This window comes from Coccinella septempunctata, chromosome 7, assembly GCF_907165205.1.
Source record: "Coccinella septempunctata chromosome 7, icCocSept1.1, whole genome shotgun sequence".
NCBI classification, from domain to species: Eukaryota; Metazoa; Arthropoda; class Insecta; order Coleoptera; family Coccinellidae; genus Coccinella; species Coccinella septempunctata.
Window position 1 is genome coordinate 5,801,962 of NC_058195.1, and position 21,868 is coordinate 5,823,829.

At 35.0% G+C, this 21,868-nt stretch overlaps 1 protein-coding gene across 1 annotated transcript in view; it reads left to right on the top strand.

Annotated features, from left to right (window-relative positions):
* The window catches only part of LOC123317040 (hornerin-like), a 39,523-nt gene that overhangs the window by 6,273 nt on the left and 11,382 nt on the right, over positions 1-21,868 (top strand). The window contains exon 2 of the mRNA XM_044903391.1: positions 7,713-7,810. Coding sequence (XP_044759326.1) covers positions 7,750-7,810 — 61 coding nt within the window. The 5' untranslated portion in view covers positions 7,713-7,749. The remainder of the gene's footprint in view (positions 1-7,712; positions 7,811-21,868) is intronic.

Consider the following 21,868-nt stretch of genomic DNA (forward strand, 5'->3'; position numbering starts at 1 on the left):
ATCTTGTCAAAAGGTTAGCTTAGGTTGTGGACGGTTGTGTTGAGTTAGGTTGGATTCAGTTAGGTTAGGTTGGATTCAATTAGGTTAGATTCAGTTAGATTAGGTTGGACTCAGTTAGATTAGGTTAGATTCAGTTAGGTTAGGTTGGATTCAGTTAGATTAGGTTGGATTCAGTTAGGTTAGGTTGGATACAATTAGGTTAGGTTGGATTCAGTTAGGTCAGTTTGAGTTAGGTAAGGTTAGGTTGATCATTTGAAGAGTTAACTGTTATATAATGCATAACCGCCACACAAAATCGATTTTCCATAATTCGTGCACTACTTTTAATACTAGTAGGCAAGCAAAGTGCTGAAATTCCAGAGGATGCTACAATTTTTTTGGACTTGATTCCAAAATTCATGCTTCGTGATAATGGTGTACTAAAAAATGAATAACAATGATCACAAATTTAGATAACTCAACTGTAATGGCTCTTACCTCATCATTATTTCCATGAAATGGATTCAGAAAATTGAGTCTCTCCAATATAACTTGTTGTTTTTCCTTGAAATCTCACTGCCTTTTTTTATTTTTGAACCTGCAGTGTTCATTTTCATGGGTTCATATGCATTTCCCCAATTCTCATGGTATGTGTACCTAATAATAATAAGAAACAATCCTTTTTCTACATTCTTTTCTACTTTCTTTTCCTAGTTCTAAACGTGAAATGGAGTTGATAATCTGGCCTTCAAAATCATTGAAAATATATAACGAATGAAAAGTTTCTTCGGGGAATTTTAGTTGGATTAAAGTTCGATAAAACTTCATCTTCATGTTCAGGTTTGGGAAACACTTGTAGCTATAATTTTCCTATACCAAAAAAACCTTTCCTGTCCTATTGGAAATGGGCACGTAAATCATGGCGGCCATGCTGGGGTACAGTACAGATGTGTTGAAGACACGCAATCTTGTATTCATAGTATGATTATTCATCGATGTCCAGAGAAGTAATATATGTGCGTCCCTCATTAACTAAAAGTTTGGACGTGCCTATGAGTACAATGCACGCGACTGATGGTGCCTCGTATACGACTTGAATTTCAAGGAGGTGCATGCATTCGTTGCAATTCGACACTGACTAATTAAAAATTGTGGGTAAGACGTGCACATTTAGTCCACGTGTCCAGGGAATTTTTCAGAAAATAATGGCAGCTCTCCAGAGAAAATGTTGAGAATTTAAAATAGCTGAACCATACTCGTTTTAAGGAGAACGTTTAATTCATGTTCGTTTTCCTATTTCCCAAAAAAATTTCTCGGGAAATAAGTAAAAAAATTGGTAATTTCAAGACGAAATTACAGGGAAACATCGAGGTCCAACCAATCAAGTGATTTCACATAATCCTACTAGAAATTCAAGTGACAAAAGTCTCTTTCCAATAAGGGAAATTCCAGTGACTCTCCAAAATAGCCAATTTTCCCTAATAACAAGACAACAATTCTCAATTTCTTACCCCAAATACAGTATCTAGTACAGCTACTTGATTTATTCTTAATAAATGGGAACAAATAGAAAAAAAAACAAGGAAAAACCTAATATAATCACGAACAAAAAAATAAAAAGATACTGTTCCAACTTGTTTTCGAATTTTCTCATGTAATTCATTACCGACTCCGCAAAACGCATCTGAGGATATTAATTCACTCTCATCGATCGCATAACTCCTCTTATGACAGTTGGTTAAATGTAAAACTTGTTTCCTGCTGTTGGCAATAGGTGTAAATTATGTGCAGCTTCATAAAATATCAATTTAATGGATCTCGCTGAGCTGCAACTAAAAAGAATCACTATTTCGATCTGCAAGGTTAATTGAAAAAATCCAACAAGGAGTGAGTGTAGCACGCTATCCCAGATTGAAACTATTTTTATTTTCTGCCATATTCAATTCAGTTTTGGATTGAAGATTGCAAGGCAAACATCTTGAAATTCAATCTATCGAACTGAATAACGCACGCATCTCGAACAAATATTGGAATGTTTCACTGAACAATAATACGCTGAGCAACATCAGATGAACGTCTGGCAGATTTACTATCTCCAGAACATACAATTACTAATAGATCTGCTCTCCTTCTAAAAATAAGCTCAACCCCGGAACAGGATATAAATATACCTATCCTGCAACTTCGACCTAATTGCATTTCGAGCAACAACAGTTTGAAACTTCTAGACAAACCACCAACACAAAATTTGATCATTTGCTATAGAACAAAAACTCCATGCTTGTGCTAGTAAAACAGCTTTATGCTTTCCTATCAATTTGAGTATGAAGTTTTTTACTCTATTTTCATAATACTTTCAAAACAAAATTCAATTTTCAATGATTTCATATTTCTCTTGGTGCTTTTTCAATATTAAAATTTTTTTAGGCAATAGCAATTTTTACATATGTTTGTTATGTTTCAGATAATGAGAGATAAAAACCACAAATTAAAAAAAATGCAAACTACTATTAAATTATTCTTCAGCTAATATGAAAAAATGAATAACATCGAAATGATCTGAATGCTTGTATTGACATCAAAGGATATTGTCATCAAATTATTAGTAAATTACAAAAACCCTTCATCAGAATAAATTAATGCAAAAATGGGAGTCAGAACTATCATGAATTCACGAACATACATTTTCAGAGAAATCTCGAAATCTGTATGGAGTTCTAATCTTATAATGTCCAGGTTGTAGATATTTTCGAATAGAGTGTGCAGAGTCCCAAACTTGGCACCAATCATACACGGTGGTACACTTGTCCGACCTTAACTGTACAATTTGATCAGGAAGATCCTTGTAAACAACAAATTTATGCTAACCCACTAAACGTTTTCGGCATACAAAATTAACGCGATAGAGATCGGATTGTTGGCTTGTTGTTTTGCAGTAACCGTTCATGCTGAATTATTCAGATACGCGAATAATATGGGAAATGGACCAATTGAGCGACACACCCCGTATAACAGTACACCATCACATCATGGCCGAGTTATTTAAGGTGCCTCGATATTTTTTGCGAATCGAATGGCTATATTTGAGACAATGGAGGAATAGGTGGGTTATAGATCCACAGATAAATGTTTCTTTATATGAATGTTTGCCATTGTTATTAAATTTTACAGCAAGCATTAATTAAAATGAATTTATGAATCATAACTGATGTATGATATGAATATTTATTAGTGGCTTTTCCGGATTTTCGAGAACTATGAGGTAGCTTGGTAAAGACGAACAATTATCAGAGATTTTTCTGGTAGAATTTCCAGTGGTGGTTCCAGGGGGGATTTTGGGAGGGGGGGCAAACACCTGTAAGGTGTTTGCTGATATACTCAAATTAAATATATCTTTATAATTGTAATATAAGCTATAGGTATGAAACCAAACTATACTGCATTCATATTTATTTTAGCAGTCGGTTGGCCATGAAATAATTTTGTCAAGTTCTTGTAACTAGAGCGGAGCAAGGTTGGCACTCATGAAATGTCGTTAATGTTATAACGCCCTTTCCACAACTAATATCAATTTTTATTACGGAAATGCCGAAAGTGATTGAAAAAAACAGGGTTTCAGGAAGTGCTATATAGAATTCAGGTCCGCTCATTCAAATAGTTATACCCTGATTTTCTAAAATCCACAATACGTTAGACGGTAGCGAAAATATTCAAGGTAAGAGAATTTATATAATGTTTCATCTGAATCTTAACGACTTATATTTCAGCTGAATATTGCCACAATCAGAAAGATTGTGAATGAAGAGGACGACAAAGAATTTCCTTCTATTGGGAGACCCAAAAAAGTGGTGGCATTTGAGAATTTTATGTTTGAGTGAATTAATGCGAAAAGTTTACTACAGGATTTTCGATAAATTTCATCGTAGAATAAGTTCCCGAAAATTGATTTTTCTATTTTTCATTTAACTTGTCCTATACATTGTAAATGTATTAAGGTACCTATCAATAAATACCTAATTATTATTATTATATCAATGTATTAAGATGAACAACCACAAATACGCGCCAGTTGTCCCGTTAATTGTTTATTCATATGAAATTTTTGTTCAAAGTTGAAGTTCATCTTGACTTGAAACATCCTTTAATTCCTTTTACTTATATTGATGCAAGATGATTTTTGTTGAAGAATTTAACATTCTTGTAATTATCTGTTAATTCCTTCGGGAGATACCCATTCCCAACCACTGCATCATATGCGTTTCATCTTCGGGTTAATATTTTTGAAATCTACAACAGATGTAACGTATTCAAACTTTAGCCAAAGAAGATAACGAACATTAACTCTCCTCAAGCTAGTGCATATTATGATATTATACTGATCTCTTGTATTTTCCACGCAAATAACTGGATTTGGCATGCCTTCAATCAGTTTGTATAAACTTCAATTACGTTCGTCACATATTTTCCGAAGAGATTCGACATTGTGATAAAATACGTAATAACAGAAACTTTCACGTAAAACGGGCAACATAGCGTTGATTTAAAACCCAAAAATGTTTTGACAAGCTTCATAACCCCACATTTTCGTACTATACAGAGTGAAATGTGTCAAATTTTCATGGCCAACCGAGTGCTAAAATAAAAGTGAATAGAGTATAGATATTTTGTCTTCAATGGGTGAGAATAATTCATTTTTATCATCAAATCATATACCAACAGTTAAAAACGAGGAATTTCAAATTGCAGACAATAAAAGGAAGAATAATATGATATTCCTTCATGGCACTTTTCGCAGCTGTGGAAAAACGGCCGATTAAATTTTATTGAAACTGCTAACACCCCACAGTCGACGGTTTAAAAAACCCATACTCGGATGGACAACTCCTAATGGAGCCAGGGAATGTCGAAGGAACATGTTCCCAGTATTGCAACTAATTAAAAGTCGAGAACTGAGACGCATACATTTTTCTTCCAGTCGTTTCGGTGCACGAAGCAGGTTTTTTCTTTTTGTCTCGATGTACCTCTATCTTATCGTCTTTTCCACGCAAATTAAGGCAAGGCGTCTTCGATTTGGATATGCCTGACAGGATCATTAATTTTGGCCGGTCCAGAGGTGGGCTGCTAACGGGTCTTTAACCCTTTTCTCGTTCTGTCTCACCGGTTAATTAAATTTTGAAATATCGTTTACGAAGATCGATTCGGAACACTTTAAATTTGCATACAGCTAAGTTACCTGCAGAATTCACTCGAGAAAATTGAAGATTTTCCTTTTGTGAATCAATTGTATGAAAAAAAATTTGAATACAAATTGAAACTTTCGGGGTTATAAGCTTCTGCATTATTTTTCTCGAAATTTCAAGAGATTAAATTGAATTGAAAACCAATTGCTATATACTATATTTGTACGGTGTCTTTTAGTGGATTTTCCGACTCATTGAGCAAAATTCACAACAGAACCATCAAAATTAAATGGTTTAAATAGAGAAATTTTCAGGAATTTTAATTTTTGGTCTCTCCGAAAACTTCAAAAAATTTTTGACCGGTTTATTCTCACCCTATGCAGGTTTTGAATGCATAATTGCGAAAAATTTAAGGGTGATTCATTGTAGAAATATAGTGTGGTCTTTCACATAACATTTTTTTTAGTAACCCTTGCTTAGGAACAGCTGCCTAAAGGTTTTAACTGAAGAGCAATTTTTTTAGAATCCTGAAAACTTGCAGAAGTAAGAATGGGCACACATTCTATGGAAGCTAACCTATTTTTGGTAACGTTTCCCTATAATCACAAGAGATAGAAAATGCCACTCTCAAATTTTTTTCTTTATTCATTTTTTACCAGTGGAAAATTAATTTTTGATAGATTGATCCATGTTAAACAAATAAAGTCTCCTGTTATTACTTGCTTAAAGTTACGGTCCTCAGAAAAATTAGTGTTTGCCATGCCATTTAAAAAACCTCCACCCCTCATAGATGTCTTAGATTGATGTTTTTGTGACTGTTGAAAGGAGATTTAAATTATTTCATTCAATAAAAAATTACTGCTAATAGAAGGAGGCAATTTTGAGTATTGTTCGGATATGGGGTAAATCAATATATAACGTGAAAAACTTTTTATATATCTAATGATGATGAAAGTAGTTCTTCAATTGAGCTTTTGAAAGGACATTTACTAAGAACCTTAGGCATTTTCTTCATTAAATTCAACAGGGTTGCAGAATGGCGCATGCGAAGGTGACAGTTTTTCCTCTACTATAATATACAGGGTGAGTCTTTGACTCGTACAAATATTTCAACAATAGATTCTTGAGGTCAAAAGAAACACTTTTTTCCCCTTACCATTTTTTCCGAATCAGCTCGGTTTAAAAGTTACAGGCTGTTGAAAAACCATAAAAAATGTAATTTTTGGTTCTATCTCACAAACGGTTTTATCGAATGAAATGAATTTCAGAATATAGTTTTTCATTAATTTGATGAATCTTTTTCGAACATAACATATCACCCATGTCTTCCAGTTTTCTCATTATGACCATTACGAACCATAAAAATACCAAAAATTCAAAGAACCCAACTCATGAAACTAAGTTGGATGCTATCTAATGAATGCGTTTTGTAAAATACAAGTATTTTTCATATTTTCTCGTATAATGCGCTGTTTTCGAGTAATTTGATGGTCAAAAATTCAAAAGTATCTGTGAAATTTGAAAAATTGGGATCTGCTTGAAAGATCCACAGATGCGTAGTGTCACAGATTCAGCCAGTTATTCTGGAGGAAATTTTGTTTTTCCAGAGGTACCACAGCTCATGATGAAAACTTAAAATGGCTGTATCTTTTTATCAGGGCCGAATTGGAAAAAATGGTAAAGGAAGAAAGTGTTTTTTTTTGACCTCAAGAATCTACTGTTAAAATATTTGTTCGAGTCAAAGACTCACCCTGTATGTAGAGCTAACTGAAGAAATTTTTGATTTCAAATAATGGATTTAAAGAGTGGATGAAGAAAAACCATAATTCCTTCAGGGTTTTCATTCATTAAGGGAGGTTATACGGTTATATATCCGATTAAAGTTGTAATTCACAAGAGTATGGAAGTATCCTTGAATAATTCATTCTGGAATCTCACGAATCCTTCAATCACCGAAGAAAAAAACGTCGACGACCATCCATAACTGCAAATTATACAATCAGAACCGTTCAGCCCGAACAATCATCTCTATAAATACCCCATATTCCCGAACATTCCAAAACAATACCTCGAAGGCCTGTTCGAATCTAACTGCCCTGTTTTTCCCCGCAACACGCCACTAAGAAGCGAGAAAATTACGATCCCACAATTATGGTGCCCTGGCTGCGTTTCCAGACCATAAATAAACGGATAACTCGTGCTGGTACACCTTACATCCTTGCAACTTCTGCTTTTTCAAACGCATCTCTCCGACGACCGTCTCCATGGGGGGAATTTCGAACAGAAAATACACGAAAATGAGATATAAGTATTTCATAAATGGCGGACGGATTCGCCTCCTCAACCGACTGGATCGTTTAGGTGTCGTTGACTCCAGAACCGCTGATCGCGGTTCTTTACACGTGCTTCGTACTCGTGGAGAAAAACAATTTGCAGGATCTCGAATCTGGGACGCCCAATTTCGGACATAATTACCGGGTGTTGCCTCCGTTAATTATAAGTTCTGGTCCGTATCTGATTTTATAATTCGTTAATCGATCTTCCTCTTTTTAGATGAACCAGGACTGGTGAACAGGACACTCGACTTGAAATGAAACTTTTGGGCGCCCTTGCGGCGGTTTTAGCTTCGTGCTGTTGCCTGATTGGTGCAGGTAAGAAAACTGTGAAAATTTTCTCCTGATAAAACGATAGACTTATCGTATTTACGAGGATATATTGAAAAATTCTTAGCCTACTATAGAACCAAACAAAATTTCAATGTCAAAATATTTTATTACTCAACATATTCTCCTCTTATTTAGATATATTTATTACACCAAACCTGCAACGTCTCTAGACCTTTCAAAAAAAAATGTTTCTTTTTGCTCTGCAAACCAGACCTCCACAGCTTTTATTACCTCCTCGTTGGAAGAAAATTTACGACCTTTTAAACTTTTTTTCAGTTGAGGAGAGGGATGATAGTCGGATGGAGCCAACTCTGGTGAATAAGGGGGGTGTTCTAGTAATTCAAACCCTAAATCACGAATTTTTTGCATGGCAACATGAGATTTGTGTGCAGGGGCGTTGTCCTGTAAAAACAAAACACTTTGGATAGCTTTCCGCGTCTTTTCTCTTTAATTTTTTCCCGTAGAGTGGTCAGTAATGTCGAATAATAATCTCCGGTTATTGTTCTACCCTTATCCAAAAAATCAATCATGATTACTCCATGGCAATCCCAAAAAACTGAAGCAAGAACTTTTCCAGCAGATTTTTGGACACGAAACTTCTTAGGTCTTGGAGAACCAGAGTGTCGCCATTCCATCGATTGTTGCTTTGTTTATGGATCGTAGAAATGTACCCAAGTCTCATCCATAGTAACAATTCGGTTTAAGAAGTCTACATCGTTTTCAAATCGAGCACAGATCGAACGCGATGCTTCTACCCTTGCACGTTTTTGGTCAACATTCAAACATTTGGGGATCCATTTTGCAGCAATTTTTCTCATGTCCAAATTGACGTGAACTATATGATGAACGCGTTCGTATGAAATATTCAGTGCTTCAGATATCCGTTTTAGCTCAATTCGACGGTCTGATAAAATCATGTCATGAACTGCATCGATATTTTTGGGGACTGACACAGAAACTTGCCTTCCCGATCAGTCATTATCTTCAATGGAAAATTCACCTCTTTTGAAGCTGCAGTCCAATTTTTCACGGTCGCATACGAAGGATATTGATCACACAGGGTATTAAGCATATCTTCGTAAATCTGCTAACCTCTTAACCCTTTTAAATACAGATGATGGCTCGATACTCCAATTTTTCGATTTTCACAATTTCGGTGGACATCTTCTTTCTCTTAATTTATTGCGTAACTCTGATTTACTCTTTTGACCTCAAACTTCACACTGACACTTCTAATGAGTTATTGTTCGTTGCTATTGTAACGACAACATTTTTTTTATGCATGGAACTGGTCTAGGCCAACTAGATATCAATATATCCTCGTATATCCAATTTACGTGTAAAAATACAGAAAATCCGTAACCATAACTCCAGAATCATTCAACACAACTCAACATCTTTTGAGATTCAAGATGTTACATCGCCTATTACTCAAGGATGAACTGCCCCTTCAGATTTCAATTGAAATAAACTGAGGCATCAATAACTCTTGAAGAGTTTGTTAATGCCCACCATTATGTAAAAATTCGAAGTTTAACCATTTGATCCCTATAATAAAATGGGGTTGATAAAAGTCCACCATTGACCAAATCATCCACAGCATCCATATGCATTTCTGGCATAAAAAGCTCTATAACCCTTCCCAATTTTACGTGAAAAGTTACGTGATTCAAAATGAAAATTGTATTATTCAAAAAAAAAAGTGAATAACAATTTCTAGAATTTTTCCAGCAAAAATTGCTATTTAGCTCCTCATCAATTACATACCCCTTTATCGAAATTATAATTAACCGATATGGGTGTAGTTTCGATTGAATAAAAAAGAAGATTTATTCATAAATATGTCCATTAACGTAAGAAATAAACCTGTTCGAAAAAACTCCCTAAGCGCCCTAGATGTCAGTATTGAAACGAAACACATATAATTAAGTTAATAGAAGATACCTAAATAAGAGCAGTATATAATGGCTGTCTTGTTCATATCTGATCTCGTGCATTCTGCGAGCTTTCAGACAAACCATTCGCCGACCACTTTTTTACGCTGTCGACAACAAGGAATCGATTTTCTTCGTTTTGCGTGGCCGCTATTCGGTCGAAGAAAAAAATATCGACGTGAACTGAAAAAAACGGACGCGTTCCAACGTTTCAGTCTACGGATCTGTAGACGTTCGAACATAAGTCAAATTAAAGCGAAATAAATTGTTTATTGAAGATTGAATCTGTGGTTGGAATTCCGAATACAAATTTGAAATTATAAGGAGATATCGACTGTCAATCTAGCTGGAATCCTGCCTTTTTAACTGTCGAAAAGGCTCAATTTGAAATGGGATTGATTGCTGGTAATATAAAGATGGTTTTCATCACAAAACTTGTACTATATTCCAAGTTATAAACCCTTACTGTATTTTTCAAAAGAAGCAGAAGAGCATTCTTCAAAATGGGAGAATTTTCTCAATAATTCTGTTTGATTATCCTTAACTATAAATCAAGACGAACTCATGCGGCAGAAGAAGCCACATTCCTCATTAACTTCATACTCAGTAGTTTTCACGATACGCAAATATCATTCCAAAGGATTGTAGAGTTTCCCATGCTCTGAAAAGCAGAAGAAAAAAAGATATACCTTCAATGATTAATATCCTAGTTTCTCGACAAAAACGTCCATGTCTTGATTGGAATTCAATTGAGATTTGTCGGTACTCCTGTTTATATCTCTTGAAGGATGACTAATGGACCATTTTATGCTGGTTGATTTATCTTTTATTTGTTTCTCGATACTATTACTAACGTATGGGTTCGTAATGAATTATTTCGAACATTAGCTTTTATCGAAGTTCTTCTTTTACATTCCGCTACCCAGCATGAATCGCATACGTTTGTACAGAATGGCATGAGTCACAATCACAAATGGTCTCCACAAAGTACCTAGGCTTGATATGAAGTCGACCAAGAATAAGCTCCTAATTGCGTAGTTTTTTATTTTCGCCAGAATTGTATGATGTAGCCGCATTCTGATATAGTACGAGAGCTTCTGTTTACTTTAAGAATACCCACTGACATTTAATAACAATAGCTTTGTTTTGGTTCGCACTTGAGGCGGTTCCGAATCGGTTCAAAGTAGTGGAGCAGCAATGGTGTGGGAAGCTACACGCATGCTACGCGCGAGCTTACGCTGAATAAATAAATGTGCGACTGTTTTGAACCGTTCTGGAACCATCCTAAAAGCGAACCAAAACAGGCCTAATAAAAATGATGGTCTTTCACAAGGGCGGATCTTTCTATGCATACTTGAACTCTTAAAAATAAACTTGAAGTTCATTTCTCACATTACTGTTGATTTTTTTGCTCGTCTGACCGTTGTGCCCACCCAGAAAAAAATCCTGGATCCGCCCTTGTTTTAGGGGGGTCTAACCCCTTGCTCATTTTTGACCCAAAAAATCGGGATTTTCGAAATCGAGTTTTTGTGCTTGAGTGAAAGCCTTGAGAATGCTCATTATAAAACTGGAAATCCCAATTGGATCAGACGAATATAAAGCCCGTTTGCAACAGCCGAGAATTCTCTGGAGAATTCTCTACAAAATTCTCGCAAGAAAAGGGTGGAGACTATTTAGTACGCAACTGAACAGAGAATTCTACCGAAAGCGCGTATGTAACGGTACATAATTCACGGCGCATGAAATCTCGAGTAAATTTTCTAGAGAATTCTCGGCTGTTGCAAACGGGCTTAACAGGAGATATCGCAGATTGAAATTTGCAATTTTTTGAAAAATGCCATTTCCAAGATGAAAATCTAAACGAAGGCAGATAGGCTTTCGAAATTGCTCGCAATAGATTCAGCGTGTTCGAAAACCCATATTTTTATGCCAAACTTTCGAATATCTGACACTATTTAGGAGAAAATAATTTTTTTTGTTTTTCCACTTTTCATTTTCGAGTTGACCTCGAAGAGCTCTCTGGACTACAATTCTCTATTAAATCATCAACTGTTTGGTTTTCTAGAATCTTCAAAACATATTCTATGCACTCCATATCCTAAGACAGTAATAGAACATCCAGATTTTCAGACAGAGTAGCAAATATGTCATTTTAGGGGGGGTCTAACCCCTTGCTCATTTTTGACCCAAAAAATCGAGATTTTCGAAATCGAGTTTTTGTGCTTGAGTGAAAGCCTTGAGAATGCTCATTATAAAACTGGAAATCCCAATTGGATCAGACGAATATAACAGGAGATATCGCAGATTGAAATTTGCAATTTTTTGAAAAATGCCATTTCCAAGATGAAAATCTAAACGAAGGCAGATAGGCTTTCGAAATTGCTCGCAATAGATTCAGCGTGTTCGAAAACCCATATTTTTATGCCAAACTTTCGAATATCTGACACTATTTAGGAGAAAATATTTTTTTTTGCTTTTCCACTTTTCATTTTTGAGTTGACTTCGAAGAGCTCTCTGGACTACAATTCTCTATTAAATCATCAACTGTTTGGTTTTCTAGAATCTTCAAAACATATTCTATGCACTCCATATCCTAAGACAGTAATAGAACATCCAGATTTTCAGACAGAATAGCAAATATGTCATTTTAGGGGGGTCTAACCCCTTGCTCATTTTTGACCCAAAAAATCGAGATTTTCGAAATCGAGTTTTTGTGCTTGGGTGAAAGCCTTGAGAATGCTCATTATAAAACTGGAAATCCCAATTGGATTAGACGAATATAACAGGAGATATCGCAGATTGAAATTTGCAATTTTTTGAAAAATGCCATTTCCAAGATGAAAATCTAAACGAAGGCAGATAGGCTTTCGAAATTGCTCGCAATAGATTCAGCGTGTTCGAAAACCTATATTTTCATGCCAAACTTTCGAATATCTGACACTGTTTAGGAGAAAATAATTTTTTTTGTTTTTCCACTTTTCATTTTCGAGTTGACTTCGAAGAGCTCTCTGGACTACAATTCTCTATTAAATCATCAACTGTTTGGTTTTCTAGAATCTTCAAAACATATTCTATGCACTCCATATCCTAAGACAGTAATAGAACATCCAGATTTTCAGACAGAGTAGCAAATATGTCATTTTAGGGGGGTCTAACCCCTTGCTCATTTTTAACCCAAAAAATCGAGATTTTCGAAATGGAGTTTTTGTGCTTGGGTGAAAGCCTTGAGAATGCTCATTATAAAACTAGAAATCCCAATTGGATCAGACAAATATAACAGGAGATATCGCAGATTGAAATTTGCAATTTTTTGAAAAATGCCATTTCCAAGATGAAAATCTAAACGAAGGCAGATAGGCTTTCGAAATTGCTCGCAATAGATTCAGCGTGTTCGAAAACCTACATTTTTATGCCAAACTTTCGAATATCTGACACTATTTAGGAGAAAATAATTTTTTTTGTTTTTCCACTTTTCATTTTTGAGTTGACTTCGAAGAGCTCTCTGGACTACAATTCTCTATTAAATCATCAACTGTTTGGTTTTCTAGAATCTTCAAAACATATTCTATGCACTCCATATCCTAAGACAGTAATAGAACATCCAGATTTTCAGACAGAGTAGCAAATATGTCATTTTAGGGGGGTCTAACCACTTGCTCATTTTTAACCCAAAAAATCGAGATTTTCGAAATGGAGTTTTTGTGCTTGGGTGAAAGCCTTGAGAATGCTCATTATAAAACTAGAAATCCCAATTGGATCAGACGAATATAACAGGAGATATCGCAGATTGAAATTTGCAATTTTTTGAAAAATGCCATTTCCAAGATGAAAATCTAAACGAAGGCAGATAGGCTTTCGAAATTGCTCGCAATAGATTCAGCGTGTTCGAAAACCTATATTTTTATGCCAAACTTTCGAATATCTGACACTATTTAGGAGAAAATAATTTTTTTTGTTTTTCCACTTTTCATTTTTGAGTTGACTTCGAAGAGCTCTCTGGACTACAATTCTCTATTAAATCATCAACTGTTTGGTTTTCTAGAATCTTCAAAACATATTCTATGCACTCCATATCCTAAGACAGTAATAGAACATCCAGATTTTCAGACAGAGTAGCAAATATGTCATTTTAGGGGGGTCTAACCCCTTGCTCATTTTTGACCCAAAAAATCGAGATTTTCGAAATCGAGTTTTTGTGCTTGGGTGAGAGCCTTGAGAATGCTCATTATAAAACTGGAAATCCCGATTGGATTAGACGAATATAACAGGAGATATCGCAGATTGAAATTTGCAATTTTTTGAAAAATGCCATTTCCAAGATGAAAATCTAAACGAAGGCAGATAGGCTTTCGAAATTGCTCGCAATAGATTCAGCGTGTTCGAAAACCTATATTTTTATGCCAAACTTTCGAATATCTGACACTGTTTAGGAGAAAATAATTTTTTTTGTTTTTCCACTTTTCATTTTCGAGTTGACTTCGAAGAGCTCTCTGGACTACAATTCTCTATTAAATCATCAACTGTTTGGTTTTCTAGAATCTTCAAAACATATTCTATGCACTCCATATCCTAAGACAGTAATAGAACATCCAGATTTTCAGTCAGAGTAGCAAATATGTCATTTTAGGGGGGTCTAACCCCTTGCTCATTTTTAACCCAAAAAATCGTGATTTTCGAAATCGAGTTTTTGTGCTTGGGTGAAAGCCTTGAGAATGCTCATTATAAAACTAGAAATCCCAATTAGATCAGACGAATATAACAGGAGATATCGCAGATTGAAATTTGCAATTTTTTGAAAAATGCCATTTCCAAGATGAAAATCTAAACGAAGGCAGATAGGCTTTCGAAATTGCTCGCAATAGATTCAGCGTGTTCGAAAACCTATATTTTTATGCCAAACTTTCGAATATCTGACACTGTTTAGGAGAAAATAATTTTTTTTGTTTTTCCACTTTTCATTTTCGAGTTGACTTCGAAGAGCTCTCTGGACTACAATTCTCTATTAAATCATCAACTGTTTGGTTTTCTAGAATCTTCAAAACATATTCTATGCACTCCATATCCTAAGACAGTAATAGAACATCCAGATTTTCAGACAGAGTAGCAAATAGGTCATTTTAGGGGGGTCTAACCCCTTGCTCATTTTTGACCCAAAAAATCGAGATTTTCGAAATCGAGTTTTTGCGCTAGGGTGGAAGCCTAAGCAACGCTGATTATATAACCGGAAATCCCAATTGGATCGGACTAATATAACAGGAGATATCGCAGATTGAAAATTGCAATTTTTGAAAAATTGCCATTTTCAAGATGAAAATCTGAACGAAGGCAGATAGGCTTTCGAAATTGCTCGCAATAGATTCAGCGTGTTCGAAAACCTATATTTTCATGCCAAACTTTCGAATATCTGACACTGTTTAGGAGAAAATAATTTTTTTTGTTTTTCCACTTTTCATTTTCGAGTTGACTTCGAAGAGCTCTCTGGACTACAATTCTCTATTAAATCATCAACTGTTTGGTTTTCTAGAATCTTCAAAACATTATCTATGCACTCCATATCCTAAGACAGTAATAGAACATCCAGATTTTCAGACAGAATAGCAAATATGTCATTTTAGGGGGGTCTAACCCCTTGCTCATTTTTGACCCAAAAAATCGAGATTTTCGAAATCGAGTTTTTGTGCTTGGGTGAAAGCCTTGAGAATGCTCATTATAAAACTGGAAATCCCAATTGGATGAGACGAATATAACAGGAGATATCGCAGATTGAAATTTGCAATTTTTTGAAAAATGCCATTTCCAAGATGAAAATCTAAACGAAGGCAGATAGGCTTTCGAAATTGCTCGCAATAGATTCAGCGTGTTCGAAAACCTATATTTTTATGCCAAACTTTCGAATATCTGACACTGTTTAGGAGAAAATAATTTTTTTTGTTTTTCCACTTTTCATTTTCGAGTTGACTTCGAAGAGCTCTCTGGACTACAATTCTCTATTAAATCATCAACTGTTTGGTTTTCTAGAATCTTCAAAACATAATCTATGCACTCCATATCCTAAGACAGTAATAGAACATCCAGATTTTCAGACAGAATAGCAAATATGTCATTTTAGGGGGGTCTAACCCCTTGCTCATTTTTGACCCAAAAAATCGAGATTTTCGAAATCGAGTTTTTGTGCTTGGGTGAAAGCCTCGAGAATGCTCATTATAAAACTGGAAATCCCAATTGGATCAGACGAATATAACAGGAGATATGGCAGATTGAAATTTGCAATTTTTTGAAAAATGCCATTTTCCAAGATGAGAATCTAAACGAAGGCAGATAGGCTTTCGAAATTGCTCGCAATAGATTCAGCGTGTTCGAAAACCTATATTTTTATGCCAAACTTTCGAATATCTGACACAATTTAGGAGAAAATAATTTTTTTTGATTTTCCACTTTTCATTTTCGAGTTGACTTCGAAGAGCTCTCTGGACTACAATTCTCTATTAAATCATCAACTGTTTGGTTTTCTAGAATCTTCAAAACATATTCTATGCACTCCATATCCTAAGACAATAATAGAACATCCAGATTTTCAGACAGAGTAGCAAATAGGTCATTTTAGGGGGGTCTAACCCCTTGCTCATTTTTGACCCAAAAAATCGAGATTTTCGAAATCGAGTTTTTGTGCTTTGGTGGAAGCCTTGGCAATGCTGATTATAAAACTGGAAATCCCAATTGGATCAGACGAATATAACAGGAGATATCGCAGATTGAAATTTGCAATTTTTTGAAAAATGCCATTTCCAAGATGAAAATCTAAACGAAGGCAGATAGGCTTTCGAAATTGCTCGCAATAGATTCAGCCTGTTCGAAAACCTATATTTTTATGCCAAACTTTCGAATATCTGACACTATTTAGGAGAAAATAATTTTTTTTGTTTTTCCACTTTTCATTTTCGTGTTGACTTCGAAGAGCTCTCTGGACTACAATTCTCTAATAAATCATCAACTGTTTGGTTTTATAGAATCTTCAAAACATATTCTATGCACTCCATATCCTAAGACAGTAATAGAACATCCAGATTTTCAGACAGAGTAGCAAATATGTCATTTTAGGGGGGGTCTAACCCCTTGCTCATTTTTGACCCAAAAAATCGAGATTTTCGAAATCGAGTTTTTGTGCTTGAGTGAAAGCCTTGAGAATGCTCATTATAAAACTGGAAATCCCAATTGGATCAGACGAATATAACAGGAGATATCGCAGATTGAAATTTGCAATTTTTTGAAAAATGCCATTTCCAAGATGAAAATCTAAACGAAGGCAGATAGGCTTTCGAAATTGCTCGCAATAGATTCAGCGTGTTCGAAAACCCATATTTTTATGCCAAACTTTCGAATATCTGACACTATTTAGGAGAAAATATTTTTTTTTGCTTTTCCACTTTTCATTTTTGAGTTGACTTCGAAGAGCTCTCTGGACTACAATTCTCTATTAAATCATCAACTGTTTGGTTTTCTAGAATCTTCAAAACATATTCTATGCACTCCATATCCTAAGACAGTAATAGAACATCCAGATTTTCAGACAGAATAGCAAATATGTCATTTTAGGGGGGTCTAACCCCTTGCTCATTTTTGACCCAAAAAATCGAGATTTTCGAAATCGAGTTTTTGTGCTTGGGTGAAAGCCTTGAGAATGCTCATTATAAAACTGGAAATCCCAATTGGATTAGACGAATATAACAGGAGATATCGCAGATTGAAATTTGCAATTTTTTGAAAAATGCCATTTCCAAGATGAAAATCTAAACGAAGGCAGATAGGCTTTCGAAATTGCTCGCAATAGATTCAGCGTGTTCGAAAACCTATATTTTCATGCCAAACTTTCGAATATCTGACACTGTTTAGGAGAAAATAATTTTTTTTGTTTTTCCACTTTTCATTTTCGAGTTGACTTCGAAGAGCTCTCTGGACTACAATTCTCTATTAAATCCTCAACTGTTTGGTTTTCTAGAATCTTCAAAACATATTCTATGCACTCCATATCCTAAGACAGTAATAGAACATCCAGATTTTCAGACAGAGTAGCAAATATGTCATTTTAGGGGGGTCTAACCCCTTGCTCATTTTTAACCCAAAAAATCGAGATTTTCGAAATGGAGTTTTTGTGCTTGGGTGAAAGCCTTGAGAATGCTCATTATAAAACTAGAAATCCCAATTGGATCAGACGAATATAACAGGAGATATCGCAGATTGAAATTTGCAATTTTTTGAAAAATGCCATTTCCAAGATGAAAATCTAAACGAAGGCAGATAGGCTTTCGAAATTGCTCGCAATAGATTCAGCGTGTTCGAAAACCTACATTTTTATGCCAAACTTTCGAATATCTGACACTATTTAGGAGAAAATAATTTTTTTTGTTTTTCCACTTTTCATTTTTGAGTTGACTTCGAAGAGCTCTCTGGACTACAATTCTCTATTAAATCATCAACTGTTTGGTTTTCTAGAATCTTCAAAACATATTCTATGCACTCCATATCCTAAGACAGTAATAGAACATCCAGATTTTCAGACAGAGTAGCAAATATGTCATTTTAGGGGGGTCTAACCACTTGCTCATTTTTAACCCAAAAAATCGAGATTTTCGAAATGGAGTTTTTGTGCTTGGGTGAAAGCCTTGAGAATGCTCATTATAAAACTAGAAATCCCAATTGGATCAGACGAATATAACAGGAGATATCGCAGATTGAAATTTGCAATTTTTTGAAAAATGCCATTTCCAAGATGAAAATCTAAACGAAGGCAGATAGGCTTTCGAAATTGCTCGCAATAGATTCAGCGTGTTCGAAAACCTATATTTTTATGCCAAACTTTCGAATATCTGACACTATTTAGGAGAAAATAATTTTTTTTGTTTTTCCACTTTTCATTTTTGAGTTGACTTCGAAGAGCTCTCTGGACTACAATTCTCTATTAAATCATCAACTGTTTGGTTTTCTAGAATCTTCAAAACATATTCTATGCACTCCATATCCTAAGACAGTAATAGAACATCCAGATTTTCAGTCAGAGTAGCAAATATGTCATTTTAGGGGGGTCTAACCCCTTGCTCATTTTTAACCCAAAAAATCGTGATTTTCGAAATCGAGTTTTTGTGCTTGGGTGAAAGCCTTGAGAATGCTCATTATAAAACTAGAAATCCCAATTAGATCAGACGAATATAACAGGAGATATCGCAGATTGAAATTTGCAATTTTTTGAAAAATGCCATTTCCAAGATGAAAATCTAAACGAAGGCAGATAGGCTTTCGAAATTGCTCGCAATAGATTCAGCGTGTTCGAAAACCTACATTTTTATGCCAAACTTTCGAATATCTGACACTATTTAGGAGAAAATAATTTTTTTTGTTTTTCCACTTTTCATTTTTGAGTTGACTTCGAAGAGCTCTCTGGACTACAATTCTCTATTAAATCATCAACTGTTTGGTTTTCTAGAATCTTCAAAACATATTCTATGCACTCCATATCCTAAGACAGTAATAGAACATCCAGATTTTCAGACAGAGTAGCAAATATGTCATTTTAGGGGGGTCTAACCCCTTGCTCATTTTTGACCCAAAAAATCGAGATTTTCGAAATCGAGTTTTTGTGCTTGGGTGAGAGCCTTGAGAATGCTCATTATAAAACTGGAAATCCCGATTGGATTAGACGAATATAACAGGAGATATCGCAGATTGAAATTTGCAATTTTTTGAAAAATGCCATTTCCAAGATGAAAATCTAAACGAAGGCAGATAGGCTTTCGAAATTGCTCGCAATAGATTCAGCGTGTTCGAAAACCTATATTTTTATGCCAAACTTTCGAATATCTGACACTGTTTAGGAGAAAATAATTTTTTTTGTTTTTCCACTTTTCATTTTCGAGTTGACTTCGAAGAGCTCTCTGGACTACAATTCTCTATTAAATCATCAACTGTTTGGTTTTCTAGAATCTTCAAAACATATTCTATGCACTCCATATCCTAAGACAGTAATAGAACATCCAGATTTTCAGTCAGAGTAGCAAATATGTCATTTTAGGGGGGTCTAACCCCTTGCTCATTTTTAACCCAAAAAATCGTGATTTTCGAAATCGAGTTTTTGTGCTTGGGTGAAAGCCTTGACAATGCTCATTATAAAACTAGAAATCCCAATTAGATCAGACGAATATAACAGGAGATATCGCAGATTGAAATTTGCAATTTTTTGAAAAATGCCATTTCCAAGATGAAAATCTAAACGAAGGCAGATAGGCTTTCGAAATTGCTCGCAATAGATTCAGCGTGTTCGAAAACCTATATTTTCATGCCAAACTTTCGAATATCTGACACTGTTTAGGAGAAAATAATTTTTTTTGTTTTTCCACTTTTCATTTTCGAGTTGACTTCGAAGAGCTCTCTGGACTACAATTCTCTATTAAATCATCAACTGTTTGGTTTTCTAGAATCTTCAAAACATATTCTATGCACTCCATATCCTAAGACAGTAATAGAACATCCAGATTTTCAGACAGAGTAGCAAATAGGTCATTTTAGGGGGGTCTAACCCCTTGCTCATTTTTGACCCAAAAAATCGAGATTTTCGAAATCGAGTTTTTGCGCTAGGGTGGAAGCCTAAGCAACGCTGATTATATAACCGGAAATCCCAATTGGATCGGACTAATATAACAGGAGATATCGCAGATTGAAAATTGCAATTTTTGAAAAATTGCCATTTTCAAGATGAAAATCTGAACGAAGGCAGATAGGCTTTCGAAATTGCTCGCAATAGATTCAGCGTGTTCGAAAACCTATATTTTCATGCCAAACTTTCGAATATCTGACACTGTTTAGGAGAAAATAATTTTTTTTGTTTTTCCACTTTTCATTTTCGAGTTGACTTCGAAGAGCTCTCTGGACTACAATTCTCTATTAAATCATCAACTGTTTGGTTTTCTAGAATCTTCAAAACATTATCTATGCACTCCATATCCTAAGACAGTAATAGAACATCCAGATTTTCAGACAGAATAGCAAATATGTCATTTTAGGGGGGTCTAACCCCTTGCTCATTTTTGACCCAAAAAATCGAGATTTTCGAAATCGAGTTTTTGTGCTTGGGTGAAAGCCTTGAGAATGCTCATTATAAAACTGGAAATCCCAATTGGATGAGACGAATATAACAGGAGATATCGCAGATTGAAATTTGCAATTTTTTGAAAAATGCCATTTCCAAGATGAAAATCTAAACGAAGGCAGATAGGCTTTCGAAATTGCTCGCAATAGATTCAGCGTGTTCGAAAACCTATATTTTTATGCCAAACTTTCGAATATCTGACACTGTTTAGGAGAAAATAATTTTTTTTGTTTTTCCACTTTTCATTTTCGAGTTGACTTCGAAGAGCTCTCTGGACTACAATTCTCTATTAAATCATCAACTGTTTGGTTTTCTAGAATCTTCAAAACATAATCTATGCACTCCATATCCTAAGACAGTAATAGAACATCCAGATTTTCAGACAGAATAGCAAATATGTCATTTTAGGGGGGTCTAACCCCTTGCTCATTTTTGACCCAAAAAATCGAGATTTTCGAAATCGAGTTTTTGTGCTTGGGTGAAAGCCTCGAGAATGCTCATTATAAAACTGGAAATCCCAATTGGATCAGACGAATATAACAGGAGATATGGCAGATTGAAATTTGCAATTTTTTGAAAAATGCCATTTTCCAAGATGAGAATCTAAACGAAGGCAGATAGGCTTTCGAAATTGCTCGCAATAGATTCAGCGTGTTCGAAAACCTATATTTTTATGCCAAACTTTCGAATATCTGACACAATTTAGGAGAAAATAATTTTTTTTGATTTTCCACTTTTCATTTTCGAGTTGACTTCGAAGAGCTCTCTGGACTACAATTCTCTATTAAATCATCAACTGTTTGGTTTTCTAGAATCTTCAAAACATATTCTATGCACTCCATATCCTAAGACAATAATAGAACATCCAGATTTTCAGACAGAGTAGCAAATAGGTCATTTTAGGGGGGTCTAACCCCTTGCTCATTTTTGACCCAAAAAATCGAGATTTTCGAAATCGAGTTTTTGTGCTTT